The sequence below is a fragment of the Microtus pennsylvanicus genome, chromosome 19 (genome assembly GCF_037038515.1).
Source record: "Microtus pennsylvanicus isolate mMicPen1 chromosome 19, mMicPen1.hap1, whole genome shotgun sequence".
Taxonomy (NCBI): Eukaryota; Metazoa; Chordata; class Mammalia; order Rodentia; family Cricetidae; genus Microtus; species Microtus pennsylvanicus.
Genome location: NC_134597.1, coordinates 34,026,223 through 34,047,324, shown reverse-complemented (window position 1 = coordinate 34,047,324; position 21,102 = coordinate 34,026,223). Strand labels below are relative to the sequence as shown.

Sequence of the window (21,102 nt, the reverse complement as noted above, 5' to 3'; positions counted from 1 at the left end):
AACTAAGAAACCCTGTCTCAGGAGGGGGAGAGGGAAGAGAAGAAGAAACAAATTGGGGCTATGGCAGCAGAATTCTAGAAGAGAATTAAAAAGTAAAGATTAGAGAAAAAAGGTATAAAAAGATACCTTTTTATACTTTTAAATAACTCACTCTAAATCTACCACCTTCCTGGTTGTCCATTCTTGCTTCTAAATAAACACCCTCTGAGCTGAGGAGAGGGCTCAGTGGGGAAAGGAAGAATAAAGCACTTGTTGTGCAAGCCTAAGGAACTGAGCTCAATCCCCAGCATCCAGGTGGAAAGTGGAGAGTGTCAATGTAGTCTACAGCCCCAGAGCTGGGAGGTGAACAGGCAGGTCCTAGGGGCAGCGGGTCTGGCTGGAACAGCAAGCTCTGAGTTCAGTAAGAAACAATGAATCGGAAATTAGGTGGGAAATCTACTGAGGATGACATACCAATCCTAACCTCTGGCTCACAGAGACATAAGTGCACAGACATGCACACACACACACACACACACACACTTTCCAAATGCTTCAAAAAGATATTTTCTTTACAAAAAACTACCTGGCCCATCATCATTTCTGTTATTTTTTTATTCTTACTCAGACCTTGACATTTTGCTGCTAAATCCCAAATATCATTTTGTTCCGTTACACTCCATTCTAGAATTCCAGCAGGAAAAAAGCAACTAAGCCAGCTGTGGTGGTCTGAATAAAAATTGCCCCATAGACTCACAGGAAGAGGCATTATATACGCCAGCGTCAATTAAATGGTTTCCTTTATAAGTGTTATCTTCGTTATGATGTTTCTTTACAGCAACAGAAATGCTAAGACAGAAGTTGGTACCAGGAGTGGGGTATTCCTGTGATCAGCCTGACAATATTTTTGCCTTGAGGAATATGGAACACTTGGACTCTGGACTAGAAAAGTGATTGGACATTTTAAGTGGGGCTTAGCGGGCCATAGTAGTAGAAGAATGGAAGACAATGGTGCTGAGGGTGATATGAACTATGGGGGCTAGCTCAAGAGGTTTCAGAGGAGAAGAATTTTAGTATGTGGCCTAGAGATTGTTTTGTGATATTTTGGTGAAGAATGTGGCTGTTTTCTGCCCTTGACCAAAAACTCTGCCTGAGGCTAAATTAATGGATTATGGATTCAGTTTGGCAGAGGAGGACATTTCCACACAAATTAGCATTACCATGTTGTGCGGCTATTAGTGGCTAGTCTCATGTAGATCTACAATGGAAAGGAGCAAGTTAAACAAGAAAAAATACAAGATGTGAATGAAGGAGAAAAGCAGCACCAGGACGGTAAACAGATCAAAAAGCCTGATGCTTAACGGAACACAGGGAGTGGTAGCCTCAGAACAAGACCCTGCCTAGCTAAGCTTCCAACATGTGAACAGTGAAAAGGAATTAAAGAAAAGCTTAGGGTCAGGTGTGGTGGCACACACCTTTAATCCTAATACTGGGGAAGCAGAGGCAGATGGGCTTAAGAGTCCAAAGCCAGCCTGGAATACAGAGTAAGTTCCGGAACAGTAAACTTAGATAGTGAAGGAAACTATTGAAAACTGAAAGCTGGTGAAAATGTATTTGAACAAAGGGGATATTTGTTTGAACTTGGCAGTTCTTGGTTGCACAGTTCTGGTTTTAGAGTTAAGCATAGAAGAAACGGGTATGGATCTCCCTTCTCGATTAAGGAAAGGTGCTGAAGCCAGGCATGCCAGGGTATCCCTATATGGAAGTCTAGAGAGGTCATTGTGTGAAGCTGTAAAGGTGAAGCCTGGATTGCCTTGGAAACCCCAAGATGTTGGAGATGCCAGAGCTAAGATACCTGCCAAGAAAGTTGCTAACAGGAAGCAGAACCAGCCCAAGAGAAAACAATGTGATAGAGTCAGCAAAGCTGAAAAGATCTGAAGAGCACTTTGGCATCATGCATGGAAATGCGGAGTTTGGAGTGTACCAGCTGGTTTTCAGTCTTGCTGTGGTCCCGTATTTCCTCACTATACTCCTTTTCCTCCATTTTGGAACGGGAATGTATATCCTGTGCCATTGCATGTTACACGTATGCAATCTACATTTTTTTAAATTTTGATTTTTCATGGGCTTATAGTTAAGAGATTGCCATGAGTATCACAGACTTTGGACTGTGGACTTTCAGACATGGTTGAGACTGTGATAGACTACAGGACTTTTGAAGTTGGACTAAATGCACTTTGCATTATGAGGCAGCTACAAGCCTATGGGGGCTAGGGCATGGAATGCAGCTATCTGAATGAAAATGGCACCCACAGACTGATAGCATAGGGCATTATTGAAGATGTGACCTTGTTGGGGGAGTGGGCTTTGAGGTTATAGATGCTCAATCCAGGCCCAGCATGGTGATCTCTTTCTATTGTCTGATCCTCTCTTCCTACTGTCTGTCCACCCAGATGTAGAACTCGGTCAGCTACCTCTCCAGAATCATGTCTGTCTGAGTGCTGCCTTGCTTCCTCTCTCCCCTTCCCTTCTCCCCTCTCTAATTTACTCAGGAGATCTTGTCTTTTTCTACTTCTCATGTGGATTAGATCCACCTATGTTTCTCTTAGGGTCCTCATTGTTGTCTAGTTTCTCTGAGATTGTGAATTGTAGGCTGCTTTCCTTTGACTTATGTCTAAAAGCCACTTATAAGTGAGTACATACGATATTTGTCCTTCTAGGTCTGGGTCACCTCACTCAATGCGATGTTTTCTAGATCATCCATTTGCCTGCAGATTTCAAGCTGTCATTACTTTTTCCTGCTGTGTAGTACTCCATTGTGTAAATGTACCATATTGTCCTTATCCATTCTTCAGTAAGGGGGCATTTAGGCTGTTTCCAGATTCTGGCTATGACAGATAAAGCTGCTATGAACATAGTTGAACACATGTCCTTGTGGTATGATTGAGCTGTATGAGTTTACACTCTCACCAGCAATGCAGAAGTGTTCCCTTTATCCCAAATCCTCTCCAGCATAAGTTGTCATCAGTGTTTTTGATCTTGGCCATTCTTATAGGTGTAAGATGGAATCTCAGAGTTGTTTTTATTTGCATTTCTATGATGGCTAAGGATGTTGAGAATCCTTAAGCATCTTTTAGCCATTTCAGATTCCTCTGTGGAAAGTTCTCTGTTTAGCTCTGTACCCCATATTTTTACTGGATTATTTGTTCTTTTGACGACCAATTTCTTGAGATCTTTAAAAATCAGCCCTCTTTCTGATGTCAATAGTTACCTTGATTTTATCATTAAGTATTGTATGCATGTACTGGAGTATCATACTGAGACTCATGAACAAGTATAAAAATATTGTGTCAATTAAAAAACAAGCCAAAATCTTATTTTTTTTGGGAGAGGGTCTCATAGTACAGTTCAGATTGGCCTGAAACTAATTTTGAACCCAAGAGGTAAGCTCATGGCAATCCTCCTGCCTCAACTTCCAAAAAATTGGAATTATAGGTTTAAACTACCATGCTGATCTTTAAAAGAAAATTTAAAGTTTATTTAAATTGATTTTTAAATAACTCTAAGCTTTACTAGATGGTCTAACTGTGCAGAAAGAAAATCAAATTCTTAGAGCATATTTAGAACCAAAGAAGGATTTATTAATAGTATCTATTGAAGTGAAAACACTTCAGAAACAAACATGAGGTCTGCCACCCACTTCTACTAAATGTGTTCTCTTTGTCATTTTGACTTTCACACATCTCTTTAGACATTTCTGACGTCATAAGCTTAAATGGCATAGAACAAAAAGGCACTGAGTCACAGAACTCCATCTGCAGGGTATAAACTACACATTGGGAAGAGAGCAAACCAGGGTCTTAAATCTGAAAAGTTTGCAATTCAACTATCATCGTCACAGTCAGAGAAACGATGCTAAAGCAGAATCCCAGGGAACTGGAGAGCAATGCAAAGCCATGGATCAGCCATGTCAGGGAGACGGGCTTTAAAAGGAGGAGGAAACAACTTTAACAAGACTTGGCTCTCAGAGGAACATCTGCTCTGAACTGTTATCCCTGGGGGTGATTCAATCAGGAATGATTCAGGCTTTAGCCAGATCTTCAGGGGTAACTTCAACAGGTGCCAATTCCCAGCTCTTCAGCCAGTCCAGTTATGTGTTCTTGGGGTGATCCCGAAGTAAACAGGTCTAAAAGGGGGGGTGTCAGAACCGCTCTTCACCAGACGGCTGACTTCCCCATCCTACTCAGAACTGGCTGACAGCCTGACCCATCTGGAGGTGGAGGAATAGTCAAACTACATTGATGCGAGACTCCATATGAGTCCCTTGGAGGAGCTGTCTCTCCTGCACCATGGAGATAAGGGACGACTTAATTTTATCACAGGAAATGGCTTTACCTGAGCTTCTTGACAGGCTGCTCTTCTTAGCAGGTTATCACTATCAAAGCAAACAAAAGAGATCCAGCATTAGCATTGCTAGAGATTAAGACCCAAACTGAATTGGTAGGTTCTTAGGTTGGGGAGGTACCTATAGTGAAGATTTCTTAAAGACCTGATAGCAAATCAGAAGCACATTAGGGAAATACATTCTGAGGGAAAGCTTCTGCTAGCTATTCCCAAATTCTGGTGGACAGAACAATGGCCTAGACCCCTGAGACACCTACAGCCCAATTTCCAGAACCTGAAGATCTGTGACCCCGCATAGCAACAGGAAAGTGCAGGGAAATTGAGGACTTCAGGACAGGGAGGACATCTTGCATTATTCCTCAGTTCTGTTAGGCAGAGCAGCCTTTCTGACCATGGTCAGAACTCACATGACTCTGGGAGGGTGGTCACTTGCTGCTTTAAAGATGGAAGGGGCTATGAGCCCGGGAATGTTGTGAAGCTGGAAAAGTTAGGAAGCAGCTTCTCCCCTGAGAGCCTCAGGAGGAATGGCAGGCCTATCAACCCTTGGACTTTAGCCCATAAAATAGTAAGATAAACATCAATGGTTTGTTAAACTGTAAGTTATTAGGTAACAATAGGAAACTAATAGACGTGTCTTGTATTTTCTTATCCAAAGGATACTACTCAGGTCATTTGCCAAAGCTAAATTTGATGTTTAGCTGCTTCTACTACTATTTTATCTAAGTCCCCTATTTTTTATACCACTATCAGATACTCTATTATATCACAAATGGAAATAGGAGGCAAGAGTTTGGCTTCCAAAAATGGAAACATTCTATCAGAATGCAGTCATGTGTCTAATTACAGAAAGTTCTCCACGATGTGTGGTGAGAGCACATTACATGACTCTGATGCCTGAGAGGCCAGTCTTCAAAACCTGCACTTACACACTTCCTATTGCTAAGGAAACAACTGAAGAAATGTTCAACCTTCTTAGCCATCAGGGAAATGCAAATCAAAACTACTTTGAGGCTCCATCTCACACCTGATAAGTGGCTAAGATCAAAACCAGAAGCTCATGCTGGCAAGGATGTGGAACAAGGCAAATATTCTTCCATTGCTGATGGAACTGCATAGAGTCATTAATGGGGACTCAATCTACCTCAACGCCCAGCTATACCACTCTGGATGCTACATCCTACCACAAGGACACTTGCTCAACTATGTTTATTGAGACTTTATTCATAATAGCCAGAAACTGGAAACAACCTATATGTCCCTCAACAGAAGAATGGATAAGGTAATTTTAGAACATTTACACAGTGGCATATTACTCAACTGTTAAAAAAAAATGACATGAAATTTTCAAGCAAATGGATGGAACTAGAAAAACATCATCCTGAGTGAGGTAAAACAGGGTATATACTCACTCATAAGGGGATATTAGCCATTAAGTAATGATAATCAAGTTAAAATCCATAGACCCAGAGAGGTTAAGAGGAGGGTTATAGGGGGGGATGCATGGATCTTCCTGGGAGAGGCAATTAGAATGGATTTTGTGGGTAGACTGGGGGCAGATTGGGATAGGAGTGGGGCAGACGGGGTGGAGGGAGAAAGTGTGGGAAAGATGGCTAGAATTAATCAGATTTGGGGGTGGTATGGAAACCTATTGCAGTGGAAACTTCCTGGAACCTATGAAGGTGACCCTAATGAGGGCTCCTAGCAATGGGAGATATAGAATCTCAACTGGTCATCTCTTGTCGACAGGCAAGGTTTTCAATAGTAGGACCAGGGTACATTCAATTTAGTTATTGACCAAGGGAGTCCCATTGAAATCTGCCCCCCAAACCCAGCCTGAATCTAAGACAAAAGGCTGCCCTCTAAAAACTGACGGCAGGGGGCCATTACTACTGGCACCCACAAAAGTCATTGAACATGGAGAAATCAAGCTAGTGCCTACATAGAGCCCTCACCTCTATATTCTAGTCTCTTTGATGCACTCTACAGAAAGAGAAACGTGCACCAACCAGCCACAAAACCTTTGACCTACAATCTGTACTGCCTAGAACTTGTGGGAGTAGCCAAAAATTATCTGATTTGACCTTAGGCCCACTCCACAAGAAGGAACCTACTCCCAACACTACTTGGGTAACAAAAAATAAGTGACTAGACAGCCCAGAGACCTAGGGTAAAAGCAAATATGACTGTTCAAAAAAAATCAACAAAATGATTCTTAATAATATTCTGCTAAACTCATAGATCAGTCTGTGCCTTATCCAGACATCAGAGAGGTCTCCTCCTAAGCAGATGGGAACAGATGCAGGGACCCCCCCCCCCCCAGCCAGAAATTATGTGGAAACAGAGTGAAAACTGGAGGTCTCCATCAGATCCTTCCCCCAGAGCTCAGGGAATTCTGGAGAAGAGGAGGCCAAAAGAGTAGATGGAGTGAAGAGAGGACACCAGGAGAACAAGGCCGTCTGAATCAACTGAGCAAGGCACATATGAACTCACAGAGACTGAAGCAACAATTACAGGGTCTACATGGGTCTGCACCAGGTCCTCTGTATATATACTACAGCTATTAGCTTAGTAATTTTATGGGATTCCTGAACGTGAGAACAAGTGGGTCTCTGACTATTTTGCCTATTCTTTGGACTCTTCCGCCTGTTAGGTTGCCATGTTCAATTTTAATATGATAGTTTTTCCTTTATTTTATTACATTTTATTTTGTTAAGTTTGTTGTTATTTGTTAGAGGTCTGTTCTTTTCTAATGAGAGACAGAAACAGAGTAATGAAAGGAGAGGGGAGGTAGGAAGAACTGGGAGGAGTAGAGAGAGGGGAACTACAATCAGGATATATTGTAAGAGGAAAGAATCTGTTTTCAATAAAAGAAAGATATATAAAAAAGGAAAGGAAAGAAAGACAAGGTAAAGGCTCTGGTGGAGAAATAATTGAGGAAAAGGGTTAAGTTTTCCTTATACTCAATATTTCCTTTGAAGTTGCTTTATACTTCTTGATTTTGTGTTCAGAACTCCAAGATTTTGGTCATTTTCTCTCTCCCCAGATTTATGGTTTAAATGTGAACTATCTCTAATAGGTCCATGTTTCAGACACTCAGTCCCCAGCATGGGGTGCTGTTTTGAAAGTTACAGTGCTGAGGTTCACCATGGGCTCAGCCTTTTGGTTCCAACTGCCTTCTCTTGCCTTCTGATAATGAAAATTTGCTAGTATTTACTCCTGCTAAACCCACAGCACAGACTCTTGCAGACAGTGGGAACTCAATGAATACTTGTTAATAAATAAGTGGCAAATGTTTGGACAGGAAAATGGACTCACTGGGCTTGAAAGGCACACTTTATGCTTCAAGGGAAACTGAAGGTTATTCTTGTATGAGTTCCTGGCAATCCTGAACCAGCAGATTAACCGAGACAGCTCTGCAGTGTAGCCAAGGGCAAGGATGAAAACCCACACTCAGGGTTATGCTGCCAGGTCAGAAGGACCTCAGACTGTGTGAGCATGCACATGCAGCACCGTATGCACCAGGACTCTTCAAAACCAAAGCCGGGAGTTCTGACCTGATACCACGGAGCCCAAGAACTGTTCTAGTGTCAGAGAATTCCAGATACCTAATGGATCTAGAGTGAATGTGAGCCAGAGACCTACAGAAAACAAACTGTACATCAGTTGGCAGCCCATGCTCTGTCTATACAGCAAGGTACCTCCTAGACACTAATAGTAAATACAATTTACAAGAGGTGCTCCAAAATGTAGTCATACCAGGAAGGGGCCTGAAGACATACTCAGAAGCAAAATGGAGGCTCTTTGACAGAAATGAATTAGAAGCTTCTGGATTAGAAAACAGAACTGGGTGGTGGTGGTGCGAGCCTTTAATCCCTGCACTCAGGAGGTAAAGGCAGGAGGAGGCGGATCTCTGTGAGTTCAAGGCCAGCCTAATCTACAGAGTGAGCTCCAGGATTGGTTCCAAAGCTAGAAGGAAACCCTCATTTGAAAAACCGGAAGGAAGGAAGGAAGGAAGGAAGGAAGGAAGGAAGGAAGGAAGGAAGGAAGGAAGGAAGGAAAAAAGTCTGCTGATCTTATTGCCTGAGGCTTAAAAAAATATGAACTTGCCTGCTACTACAGGTAATAGGATACTTTTACATAAATGCTTTATTTATTACTTTAGAACTGCAAAATACAATAAGTTGTTACTTCAATAACAGCTTTACATGGAGAGAAGAATTACATTGATCATCTTATTTCCCAAAAAGAGTATTTCTCACTACAGTTAGAGGCAAATTGTTCAGCAATTTCTACCACCAGTTTTCCCTTGGTGCATGCAAACACTGTCTTTGCTTTGCACAAAACAGATTTCAAGTTTAGATGTTTACAGCGACCATGGAGACTTACTCAGGCTTCCTAAAATAATTAGTCATCACATTGCCAGGGCTCCGCTCACTGGTGGTCAGTGGAGAAGGAGGGATGGGGGAAAATGGTAGCAAAGCTACAAGTGACTCTTGTGAAGTGACCACGGAGGGGAAGCCATTTCCAACTCCACATTTCAGCCCCTTCCGCAGGCCCAGGTACCTTCCAGACAGGTAAAGACTGCGCAGGGGCCTCAGCTGCACGGGAGAAAACAGTGGCCACAGCACTTCTGCCGAAGAGACGACCTTGACCCAGCAGAGGGAAGTGCAGCCTGCTGGGAAGAATGTCCAATCTTTCCTTCCTAAAGTATGTCCAGTTCTTTTGGGATCAGAAAAAATGGTCAATGTGACAGGTTAGAAAACCAGGGTGACAATCCAAACGTTAAAGATTCTTGAAAGGATACGGGATCCTTCACTCTAGTATTTCTGTTTTCATGGACATCAGCTTTCCTTGTTCCCTGGCCTCTCTATGATGGACACCAAGAAAATCGTCTCAATTCTCTCAAGCACAAAATGAGAAAAAAATTCCCTAAAGTCCTGAAAACATAAAAAAGGAAAATATTCTATGGATTAATAATATACTAAGTGGCAACTGTGTATATTTCAATGCCATGAAAGTATATGAGTGTGTATACACACACACACACACACGTACTTATTCCTAGTCTGCAGTCATGACACAGCCACAGAAGAAGTAAGATGTGACTGCCTCAATAATAAGGTACCCAGCCACGTGGCTAGCATAGACAAGAATAGGCTAATAAAGAGTTAATAAGAAGCCTGAGCTAATGGGCCAATCAATTTATAACTAATGTAGACCTCTGTGTGATGTCTTTGGGACTTAATGATTATGGGAACTGAGCAGGACAGAAACCCCAGCAACAAATGGAACTAACATGGACAACTGCATCTACATAAAGCCTGAGAGAGCATGAGAAGTAATTCTAGACAGAAAAGAATAGAGTAAAAGCATGGCTTATTGATAGCAGCAATTCTTCAGGTCTGCTCTGCTAGAGGCAAGCACTCTCATTTAAGAGAGGAGTCCTGACTCAGCATTAGCTGTAAAACTTTGCAGCTTTTTTTCAGAGATACGGTCAGGAAACACTTGAATGGTGTTGATGTTGATGGTGGCAGGGAACTTGAAATGCCATAGCGTTGTGGCATAAACATGGCTCCCGCTGGTACCTCTACCACGAGGCTAGAATCTCAGAAAGCTAAACTAAAAAAAGGGCTGGATCCAGCTGTCAAAGCAACGGCTTTAATCCTATCCATATTGCTTAGCAAATTAAAGACTCGTGGTCAAAAAAAGAGAGATATACAATAAAGAGAGATTAAAACACAAAGAAAACCTCTAAATGGTTTCCAGTGTGTTAAAAATATATACAGGCTTTGGAGAGAAGAGAAAAAGGTTAAAGTCCTTAAAATAAAAAAGAAAGAGAGTAGTTGGGTGTGGCGGCACACACCACTAATCCCAACACTTGGGAGACAGAAGCAGGCAGACCTCTGTGAGTTCAAGGTGTGGTAGCACACACTTTTTAATCCTAGCACTTGGGAGGCAGAGGCAGGTGGAACTCTGTGAGTTCAAGGACAGCCTAGTCTACAGAGGAAGTTCTGTATAAAAGATATACAGAGAACCTGTCTCAAAAAGCCAAAAATTAAAAGTAAAAAATATACAGAGAGTCTGAATACTGTATGTTATTATGCTCTCTTTGAATTCTTTGAATGCTGAGGAAGGAGCAACAGCTGCTAAAAGATATTTGTTTATAAATGCTGCTGAATTAATCCAAGATAGGTATTCTGAAAATACCTTGACTTCAAAATTGAAGTCAAAAGATATGTTACTTTGGAGAAGAGGGTTTGCTTTTGTTTCCACAGAAAATGAGAGGTATGAATTTATTTTGAATTAAAAAAAATCAGATTTGATCAAGGAAGACCACCTGAGAAATCTCCAGTAGAAACAGATGGCACAGATGTCTGAGTTCCACATTCAGAACAGACTCAAAATGCTGCTTGAGATGACCAAGCCTCACAGGATACTCCAGTCAGGACTTGATCAAAATTCTAAATTTTCTTTAGGTCCCCATAAGATTATCAGTGCCCCCAACCAGCAGGAAGTAGCCTGGAAAACTATGCCCACAGTCCCAAAAAATGGACTATGGATATTTTCCTTTGTTTAGAATGTTGGTTACAAGTTGTTATGACTAGTGGTCAGGAGAAAAGCTAAACAAAGCATATTAGATTCAGAGTTCTTTCTTTTTTACAAAAAAGAGGGGGAAGTGGTGTGGGAAAATGGTCTGTATTCTGTCAATTATATTTTAAATAAACGCTGATTGGCCAGTAGCCAGGCAGAAAGAATAGGCGGGACAACCAGATAGGAAGTAGAGGCAGGTCAACGAGAACAGGAGAATTCTGGGAAGAATGAAGTCCTAGTCTGTAGTCATGACCCAGCCACAGAAGAAGTAAGATGTGACTGCCTTGCTGAATAAGGTACTGAGCCACGTGGCTAGCATAGACAAGAATAATGGGCTAATATAAGTTATAAGAGTTAATAAGAAGCCTGAGCTAATGGGCCAATCAGTTTATAACTAATGTAGACATCTGTGTGATTTCTTTGGGACTTAAAGATTGTGGGAACTGGGCAGGACAGAAACCCCGACAACATTTTATTTATATATGTGTGTGTGTGTGTGTGTGTGTGTATGTATATACATATATATAATACTTAATATGTATTATATATACTTAATATATACACTTAAAAATATATGAATAAAAATAAAATATAATAAAAAGTATATATATATATGTGTGTGTGTGTGTGTGTGTGTGTGTATGATGTATATGTATATAAAAGAAAACAAGGAGCCACACCAACAATGGTTGGCATCAAATCCATCACAGTCATGTTGCTGAGTAAAAATGGGTAAAGAGCAAGAAAGTTGCAAACTACCAGAAAATATGTGTACAACAGCCTCCTGGGCTAGTGAAAAGTGAAGCAGCTTTTTAGTTGATGTCTTAATTCAATAATGGAAGAGACATTTCTAAATAATAATATAAAGCAAGCTAAAACCAGTTCCACGAATTATTATTTGCAGCTGGACAGTGGTAGCACATGCCTTTAATCCCAGCACCCAGGACGCAGAGGCAGGTGGATCGCTGTGAGTTCAAAGACATCCTGATCTACAGAGCAAGTTGCAGGACACAGAGAAGAAACCCTGTCTCGAAAAACAAACAAACAAAAAAAAAAACAAGCTAACAATTATTTGCTAAAACAGAAGAGAGAGAAGAGATTTGGAAAAAAGTTCATAGAACACAATGAATTTAACACAACAGCTACACACAGAGGAACGAGGAAGAATCCAGCAGGAGGATGTTCAACGATGAACTAAACACTCCCAACAAGTCTTTGCCAAATGTGTGAACCCACTTACTAAATGAGATTTGTGATTCAGCCCAGAATTTTGAATTTGCTCACTGTCAAAGCAAGGATTCCTGAATACTGGCAGCAATGTTTATTTAGGTCTGCAATCCCTGCTTTATCATCTTTGTTTATCATCTTTGTTTCTCTGACAAAGCACAAAAAGGCAAACAATAAATATCTGCAACCACAACAAATCAATGCTCTTGTCAAAAGGTGTCCACGCCCAAGCCCATTTCCTAGAATTCTACAATTTTAAGGTTGAAAGAGTTCTTAGAAAAGATCCAGCCCATGGCATTACAATCTCCCTCCACAGAGCCCAGCCCCCATCAATCAAATGTATGACACCACTCCACTAGTAACAGAGTTCTACTGCAGTGATTCTCATCTTGGTAATGAAATATAAAGAGAACGACTGAGACCCAATCTCAGTCTCCAGGCCACACAAGATTCTGGATGTGCACTTGAGTGGTTTTCTAATTCCTTTGAGCTCCTAGACCATGACTCATTGACCTAGTTTGGGGAAACCTCTGGGCTGGGGACATGCACACTGTTAGAAAATGACTGGAATCCTGGCTCTGGAACTGCAATACCTTGCTTCTCAGCTGGCGTGGTTCCCTCCAGCTCTCCACCTGCTCTCTACAGACACTCTCAGAGAAATGCAGTGACGAAGCTCTGCCCACGGCTTATCCGTCACCCACTTCACCCATTCTCACTGCACTGCTACTGGAGTGCTAGGATAGTCTTTCCTCTTGCCAGTAGGCTCAGGAAAACACCCCCAAATCTATCCCCACCCTTTAATAATTCAATAGTATTTATCAGGCAAAGACTCAACCTCTACCCAAGATAGGAAGGCCTCAACTCTAACAAAATCCAAAGGCTGTTCTGAACAATGCTCATTTGGTACCCATTCTTTCTTTCACACTCTGAAGTCAGAAATCCCCCCAAACACCTTTCCTCTGTCTTTCTGTCAGATCACAGCACTTGACTCCACTTGTGCAGAACAGGCATTACTTACAAAGAGTTAAGGATCCCCTGCTTTCTCAGGCTTCCTCCTCACAGCCTGTTCCCCTTCTGGCTCAGGATAGGAAATTATTTAACAAAAGATGGCATCCTTGAGGGCCTCTATCCTGTGAGCCTGCTCTGTGGAACTTTTCATTAACCAGAAGATGGTTCAGCAGTCTATGCCCCCACACACCCACCTATTGACCAACATCAACATCAACAGCCAACATCAAACTAAAAGGAGAGAAACTCAAAGCGAATCCACTAAAATCAGGCACAAGACAAGGCTGTTCACTTTCTCCATATCTATTCAATATTGTACTCGAAGTTCTAGATAGAGTAATAAGACAACAAAAGATCAAGAGGGTACAAATTGGAAAGGAAGAACTCAAACTTTCACTATTTGCAGATATGATAGTATACTTAAGTGACTCCAAAAATTCTACCAAGGAACTCCTATAGCTGATAAATACCACCAGTAATGTGGCAGACTACAGGATCAACTAAAAAAAAATCAGTAGCCCTACTATATAGAAATGATAAAAGGGCTGAGAAAGAAATCAGAAGCATCACCCTTCACAACAGCCACAAATAACATAAAATATCTTGGGGTAATACTAATCAAAGAAGGGAAAAACCTCTACAACAAGAACTTAGTCTTAGAAGAAAGAAATTGAAGACATCAGAAAGTGGAAAGCTCTCCCATGCTCTTGTATAGGTGGGATTAACATAATAAAAATGACAATTCTAACAAAAAAGCAATCTACAGCTTCAATTGCAATGCCCATTAAAATTCCAACACAATTCTTCACAGAACTTGAAAGAAAGATGTTCAACTTTATACAGGAAAACACTACAGGAGAGCCAAAACAATCCTGTACAAGAAAGGAACTTCCAGAGGCAACACCAGAGCTGACATCTAGCTCTATAATAGTAATGAAAACAGCTTGGTATTCACATAAAAACTGACAGGTGAACCAATGGAATTGAATTGAAGACCGTGATATTAATCCACACACTATGAACACCTGATTTTTAACAAAGAAGCTAAAAGTATACATTAGAAAAAAGAAAGCATATTCAACATATGATGCTGACATAACTGGATATCAACATGTAGAAGAATGCAAATAGATCCATATCTATCACCATGCACAACTCAAGTCCAAATGGATCAAAGACAACAACATAAAGCAAATAACACTGAACCTCATAGAAGAAAAAGTGGGAAATAGCCTTCAATGTATGGGAAAAGGAGACCACTTCTTAAGCATAATACCAGTAGCACAGACACTGAGAGCAACAATAAATAAATGGGACCTCCTGAAATTGAGAAGCTTCTGTAAGGCAAAGGAAATAGTCAGTAAGACAAAACAGCAGCCTACTAAATGGGAAAAGATCTACACCAACTCTACAATGAACAGACGGCTGATCTCCAAAACATATAAAGAACTCAAGAAACTAGACATCAAAATACCAAATAATCTAATTTTAAAAAATGAAGTAAAGATCTAAACAGAGAATTCTCAACAGAAGAATCTCAAATGGCTGAAAGACACTTAAAAAAATGTTCAGCATCCTTAGCTATCAAAGAAATGCAAATGAAAACAACTCTGAGATTCCATCTTAAACCTGTAAGAATGGCCAAGATCCAAAACACCAATGATAGCTTGTACTGGAGAGGACGTAGAGTAAGGGGAATACTCCTTCATTGCTGGTGGGAGTGCAAACTTGTTCAGCCACTTTGGAAATCAGTATGGTGGTTTCTCAGAAAATTGGGACTCAATATACCAAAGACCTAGCAATAGCACTCTTGGGCATAAATACAAGAAATGCACACTCATACCACAAGGACATATGCTCAACTGTCTTCAAAGCAAGATTATTTGTAATAGCCAGAACCTGGAAACAACCTAGATGCCTCTCAACAGAAGAATGCATAAAGAAAATGTGGTGTATCTACACAATGGAGTACTACTTAACACTAAAAAACAATGATATCTTGAAATTTGCAGGCAAATGGATAGAACTAGAAAATAACATTATGAATGAAATAACCCAGACCCCGAAAGACAAACATGGTATGTACTCACTCATAAGTTGATATTAGATGTAAAGCAAAGAATAGCCAGTTTATAGTCCATGATCCCAGAGAAGCTAGGTAACAAGGAGAACCTTAAAAGAGACATATATGTATTCCCCTGGGAAGGGGAAATAGACAAGATCTCCTGAGAAAATTGGGAGCATGGGGGTGGGGGAGGAGGGAGGTGAGAGGGAGAAGAAAAGGAGAAAGGGAGGAAAACATGAGGGAATGGGATGGCTGAGATAGTGGAAGGACAGAGAGGGAGAAGAAAGAAAAATATATCTTGATTGAGGGAGCCATTATGGGGCTAGCAAGAAACCTGGCACTAGGGATATTCCCAGAAATCCAAAAGCTACGACCCTAAGCAATGGTGGAGTGGGTGCCTGAACTGGTCTTCCCCTGTAATCAGATTGATGACTGCCTTAATTTGTCATCATAGAACTTTCATCCGGCAACTGATGGAGCAGATGCAGAGATCCACAGTGAAGCACTGGGCTGAGCTCCTAAAGTTTAATCAAAGAGAGAGAGGAGCAATAATATGAGCAAAGAGGTCAAGATCATGACATGGATAGCCACAGAATCAGCTGACATGAACTAGTGGGAGCTCACTGACTCTGGACTTACAGCAGGGGAATCTGCATAGAACCAGAACTAGACCTTTTGGGTTTGGGTGACAGGTGTAAGGCTGGGGCAGTCTGTAGAGCCACTGGCAGTGGGACCAGGATTTATCACTACTGCTTGAACTGGCATTTTGCAGTCCATTCTCTTTGAAGGGATATCTTTCTCAGTCTAGATATAGCACATAGGCCTTGATCCTGCCTCAAAGTGATGTGCCAGACTTAACTCCCATGAGGGGTGGATGGGGGATGGGGTGAAAGGAAGGTGGGAGGAGCCAAAGGAGGGGAGAGAGTGGGAACTGCGGTTGATATGTAAAATGAGAAAAGAATGTTTTAAAATAAAAAATAACTTTAAAAAAAAGATATGAAATTATTCTACTCTCACTCTAGACTCAATCTTGGCAAGATACCAATGTTTCTTCTTACCCTACTGTTCTGCTATTCATGAAAGCACAAGCAAGTGGACTGAGTACCCTACACTCTGGATAACAGCTCCCTCTCTGACTGGTAGCTACATCTCTGTGAGGTCTACACAGTACCACAATTAGGGAATGTGTCAGCTCCCATCAGAGAGCATCCTCTGCCCTCTAGTTTTTTTATAAAAAAGATTTCTACTTCTATGTAATTCATTTTTAATTTTACATGTATTTGTGTGAGTGGTACATATACCATAGCCTATGTGTGGAGGTCATAGGACAATGCTCAGAGGTCAGTTCTCTCTTCCCACCAAGTGGCTCCTGGGAGTCAAACTCAGGTTGTCAGCCTTGGCAAGAAACACCATCATGGTGGCTCCTATCTAGTTCTAAGAAGACATTCTTTCATGGTTGATTCACTTCTATTTTCCCTTTATTTTTTCATCCATTCATTTTTATCCCTGTAAACACCTTATTCCAGATTCCCCTCCCATAGAAATATATCATCCACTTTACCAGCTCTCCAGAGACAAATGACCACAAGTGTCACTGAAAATAAATAAACACCGAGTCTCATGTGCAAGGTACTCAGGTCCAGAGAAAACGAGAAGACAAAGTATTACATGGAGATTATGAAGGTATTCAAGAACCAAGAGAAAACCTAACAGTTCCTCTATAAACATCCCCATGAGATAGGATTCACTGTGGGCTCTCAGCTCCACAACACATCTGGACAACTTCTGACCTAAAATCACGTAAGTTAGTAGCTACTAATATCAGGGCTCTGCTGTTCTGAAACATGCTCCATTTGAAATGCTGGCTACTACCTAGAGAAGAGCTGTTCTCAGCACAGCTAAGATTACTTTCTGTACAGGCCTGGGAACAAGTAAAACCACTAACATGAAAATCTCCCCAATTATGTGAAGCCAAAAACACAAGCTATAACTTAAATATACCTCCTGTCTTCCATCTCAGATACAAGAAGATAGAAATATCAATTTTTTTAAAGGAAGAAATTTATTTTCCACATAATTTAACAAAAGGACATGGAAATAAGGGGAATATAATTAAAGGTCATTGTATTTAAAAAGTTAAAAGTTGCCTTATTCCCTATTAAATATTGGCCGACAAGCGTGTTATTTAATTGCCTACAAACGAGAGCTTCTTTAAATAGCACCGATTAAAACCCCACTTTCAGCATCAGCCTGTGCACAGGGGTGAGGAGCTTGATTCAGAATGAACTTAGAAATGACAAAGCAAACTGCTTTATCAAAATTTCAACTAATGTGAAACAAAGAGAAGCTAGGAAGGGGAATAAACCTCCTGCTATCAGCCATCGGTAAGGCAGCTGCGGCAGGGGAGGCGGCCAGATCCCGGACACCTGTCTCAAGAGGCTGCTCTGAAGGGTATCGGGGTGAAGCATCTCCTCCCAGACATCCAGAGATACTGGGAACCAAAGCACAAGACGTTCCTGAAACCATACTCTCCACCAAAAGAAAACTATCAGTCTAGTCAAGTGTGGCTCATACATAATTTACCCCTGGGAGCGAACACATTCTCCTTGCCTCTCCTGTCAGGGTCTCAAACTCAGTGTGCCTAAAATAGAATATAGAATCTCTTCCTCAAACCAATTCTTCCTGGTGACTTCCTTCTCTCTGCATCACCAATTACACCAGTCTTGAAGGCCTAAGATGATTTCTCCATGTTCCTCTGCCTCAAACACCCAGTCAGTCTCCAGGGAGTAAGCTCGGCCAGCATGGCAGGGGCTAAACTGAAGCACAGTGAAAGGCATCTGACCCACACCGCCTCACTGTCCCTGAAACTCAGCTGCAAACACATAGACTTACGCCTCCTGTGGGGACAAGGAGCTGAGGCTCAGAGGTAAGTGGTTTAAGTACTTGACAAGGCCATGCAGCTGACAGGGAGCAGATCTGAAACCGGAGATGCCTGCGCCTTCAAAGCTGTATTGGCCACAGAGCCACAGCTCACACTTCCTGTGTTCTCCTTTCCTCACAACCCTGTGTCAGCCGTCAGTAGTTTTGAGGTCAACTTCTGAATGTTCCCTGCATAGGAGAGTGAGTTAAACTTCTAGAACGTTACCTTGTTCATAATATTCTTCTCCCCTTACCATCTTTACATGCTACTCAAACACAGGTATCCTATACACAAGGTCTCCCACAACCTGGCTTTTCCACGGTCTGATGAAAACAATCAACTTCACTCGTGTTCCTCTTCTTCCTTCTCATTTATTCTTTGTACCTTTCACATCACTCACCCCATCCCATCAACTGCCCTGTCCCTGTACCACTCTTCACCAGTCTCCCCATCCCATCAACTGCCCTGTCCCTGTACCACTCTTCACCAGTCTCCCCATCCCATCAACTGCCCTGTCCCTGTACCACTCTTCACCAGTCTCCCCATCCCATCAACTGCCCTGTCCCTGTACCACTCTTCACCTCTCTCCACAAATCACTACACTGCATTTCCTAGCTGTGCTTGAGCAACTGACACTCCTACAACACTGCCAGAGTCCGCAAGGCCCAGCTCAAGCGACATCTTTCTTAAGCTTCCCTCATGAGGAAAAAATCAAAAGCTGTGTTGCTTCTGTTAATGTTCACAGCAGCAATGTAAGTCTAAGAAAATCTGTCTGACAACCCACAGAGATGGGTGCTATTGCTGTTTACTATCTCTAGGTTATAGGCAGAGAATCCAAACCTGGAGATGTGGCATTACCCAGAGCTCCACTGCTTGAGGAGGTCTGAATGAGAATGGCCCCATACGTCAGATCAAGGGTTCAGGCATATCTTACTGGTTGCAATGGTTTGTGCCCTATAGTTTTGAAGTCATGCTGTGTGAAATTTCAGGTTTAGTTTACACTAATTCTATTTGTATGTGTGAGTACCTGTATATACCTATGTGCACCATGTATATGCATGGTGCCCACAGAGGTCAGAAGAACGTATCAGATTCTCCTGAAGATGGAGTTACAAGGGATTGTGAGAGGCTATGTCACTGCTGGCAAAAACACGCAGGTCCACCATAAGAGCAGCAAGTACTCTGAACCAGAGCCATCTCTTCAGCCCCTACATCAGACTTCAAACTAGTCTTTGTCAGACTGTCTCATCACATGTGAAAGGAGAAATGGAAACAGCTCAGATCTTGTTCAATCACCTGGTAGGTCCTTGTCTTCCTGCCCCACTGGATAGCTCTCACGTCATTCACTGCCCAGACACCATCAACACTTTGTTTTAACTCTCCCAGTCCTGAGTAGCTATTACCTTGAATTACTCAGAGTATTTACTTGACCTCATGTCTACAATACCCTCAGCTAGAGTTCTGCAGTTACCTCATTTCATCCTTCAGTGACTCACAAGACACTACTATGTCCATTCCACAGTTGAAGAGTGTCCAGCTTCAAGAGCCCAGCGTCACTCTGCTAGGACATGTCAGGGCTGACTGACTCTAGAGACAACCTCCATACTACACTGCTCCCCTTCTCCTGCTACTTGTTAATCAGCAGGCTCTTTCCCACCAAAAGGGCTAGAAAAAATGGAAGACGGTTGCAGGTAAATGGCTGACATGATGAACTAGCAGCCTGGAACACAATCTTCCCCAGGGATCAGAAGGCTCAGCAAGAGCAGCTGGAGAGGAAGGAGCAATACTTAAACTCCCTTTACTCTCAGCACACGGGGTCATTGCCAGCTCTTCAATTGCTCTCACAGAGCTGTGCTGAGAGAGACTCATCCATGCTGCTCCTGCCTACTACAGCAGCCTGCAGCAGGAAAATTATACAGGAGAAATCTTGAAAAAAAAATAAAAACGTTCTTCTTTGAGGCTTGGAAGAAGGGAGAAAATAGAAAGAATTCTCAAAAGAGAAGAAATTTATATATACTATAAAAATGAAATAAATCCTGAGAATGTGATATCAAAAGATTAATAAGAGGAGGCAATAAAAATGAATTATAGGCAGATAAAATAAATTAAAATCTGTCTTTTCCCCCACACCTGCTGTGAATCCCCCCTCCCCGCTTCTATTTACCTGGAATCCAGGAGAAGATGAATGTCTAAAGAAACACAATGACCCCAGAAACTATATCTCTTACCTGAGAACAGCCATGTCATTGGGGGTCTCTTACAAAATATGCTAAGTAAGAATGCAGTCTGGAGGACACCAGAATGAAACAAAACCAAAAGACATCTGGGAAGTAACTGAAATAAATCACAGATTACTGAATCCAGCAGGTAAAGACTGAAAGGTGCTCACTCATTCAACTAAACGGCTATTCATGACTTTTTCAAGAGCAAGCTCAATCAAATGATGGAATATAAACCAAATTTTACTAATCTGGTTTAAAGTGGCAGAAAAGGGTAAGAGATAAGCATTAAAAATTGGTATAAATGGAAAGATAGGTAGGACAGTAAACAAATAGAATTGTCACTTGAATGGAGATAAGTGTAAGTTTGGAATGATTTTGATCAACAAGGAAGAAATCTGAGATTAGGGATACAAATGAAGGAGCAGATGATGAGGGGCAGGTACTAAGGAGAGGCAGAATGACTGGCATTGGGCAGTAGGATGGCTGCCTACCCAGTGAAGGAGAGGGCACAGGTGTGCATGTGGAGACTGGCCTGTGCTCTGTAATCTCCTCTTTAAAATGGGAGTTAAGGTTGCCTGAGTACAGAGAAGGCAGCAGATGAAACAGAGAAACTCATGAGTATTTCAAGACACATTTGTGAAGATGTAAGAGGAGCCTGACTACATACAGATGGAGCACACTTGTTT

General features: G+C 41.7%; 1 protein-coding gene across 1 annotated transcript in view; it reads right to left on the bottom strand.

Annotated features, from left to right (window-relative positions):
- LOC142838316 (acylglycerol kinase, mitochondrial) overlaps positions 1 to 21,102 on the bottom strand; it is an 80,266-nt gene that overhangs the window by 47,925 nt on the left and 11,239 nt on the right. The window contains exon 3 of the mRNA XM_075953681.1: positions 4,375 to 4,414. Coding sequence (XP_075809796.1) covers positions 4,375 to 4,414 — 40 coding nt within the window. The remainder of the gene's footprint in view (positions 1 to 4,374; positions 4,415 to 21,102) is intronic.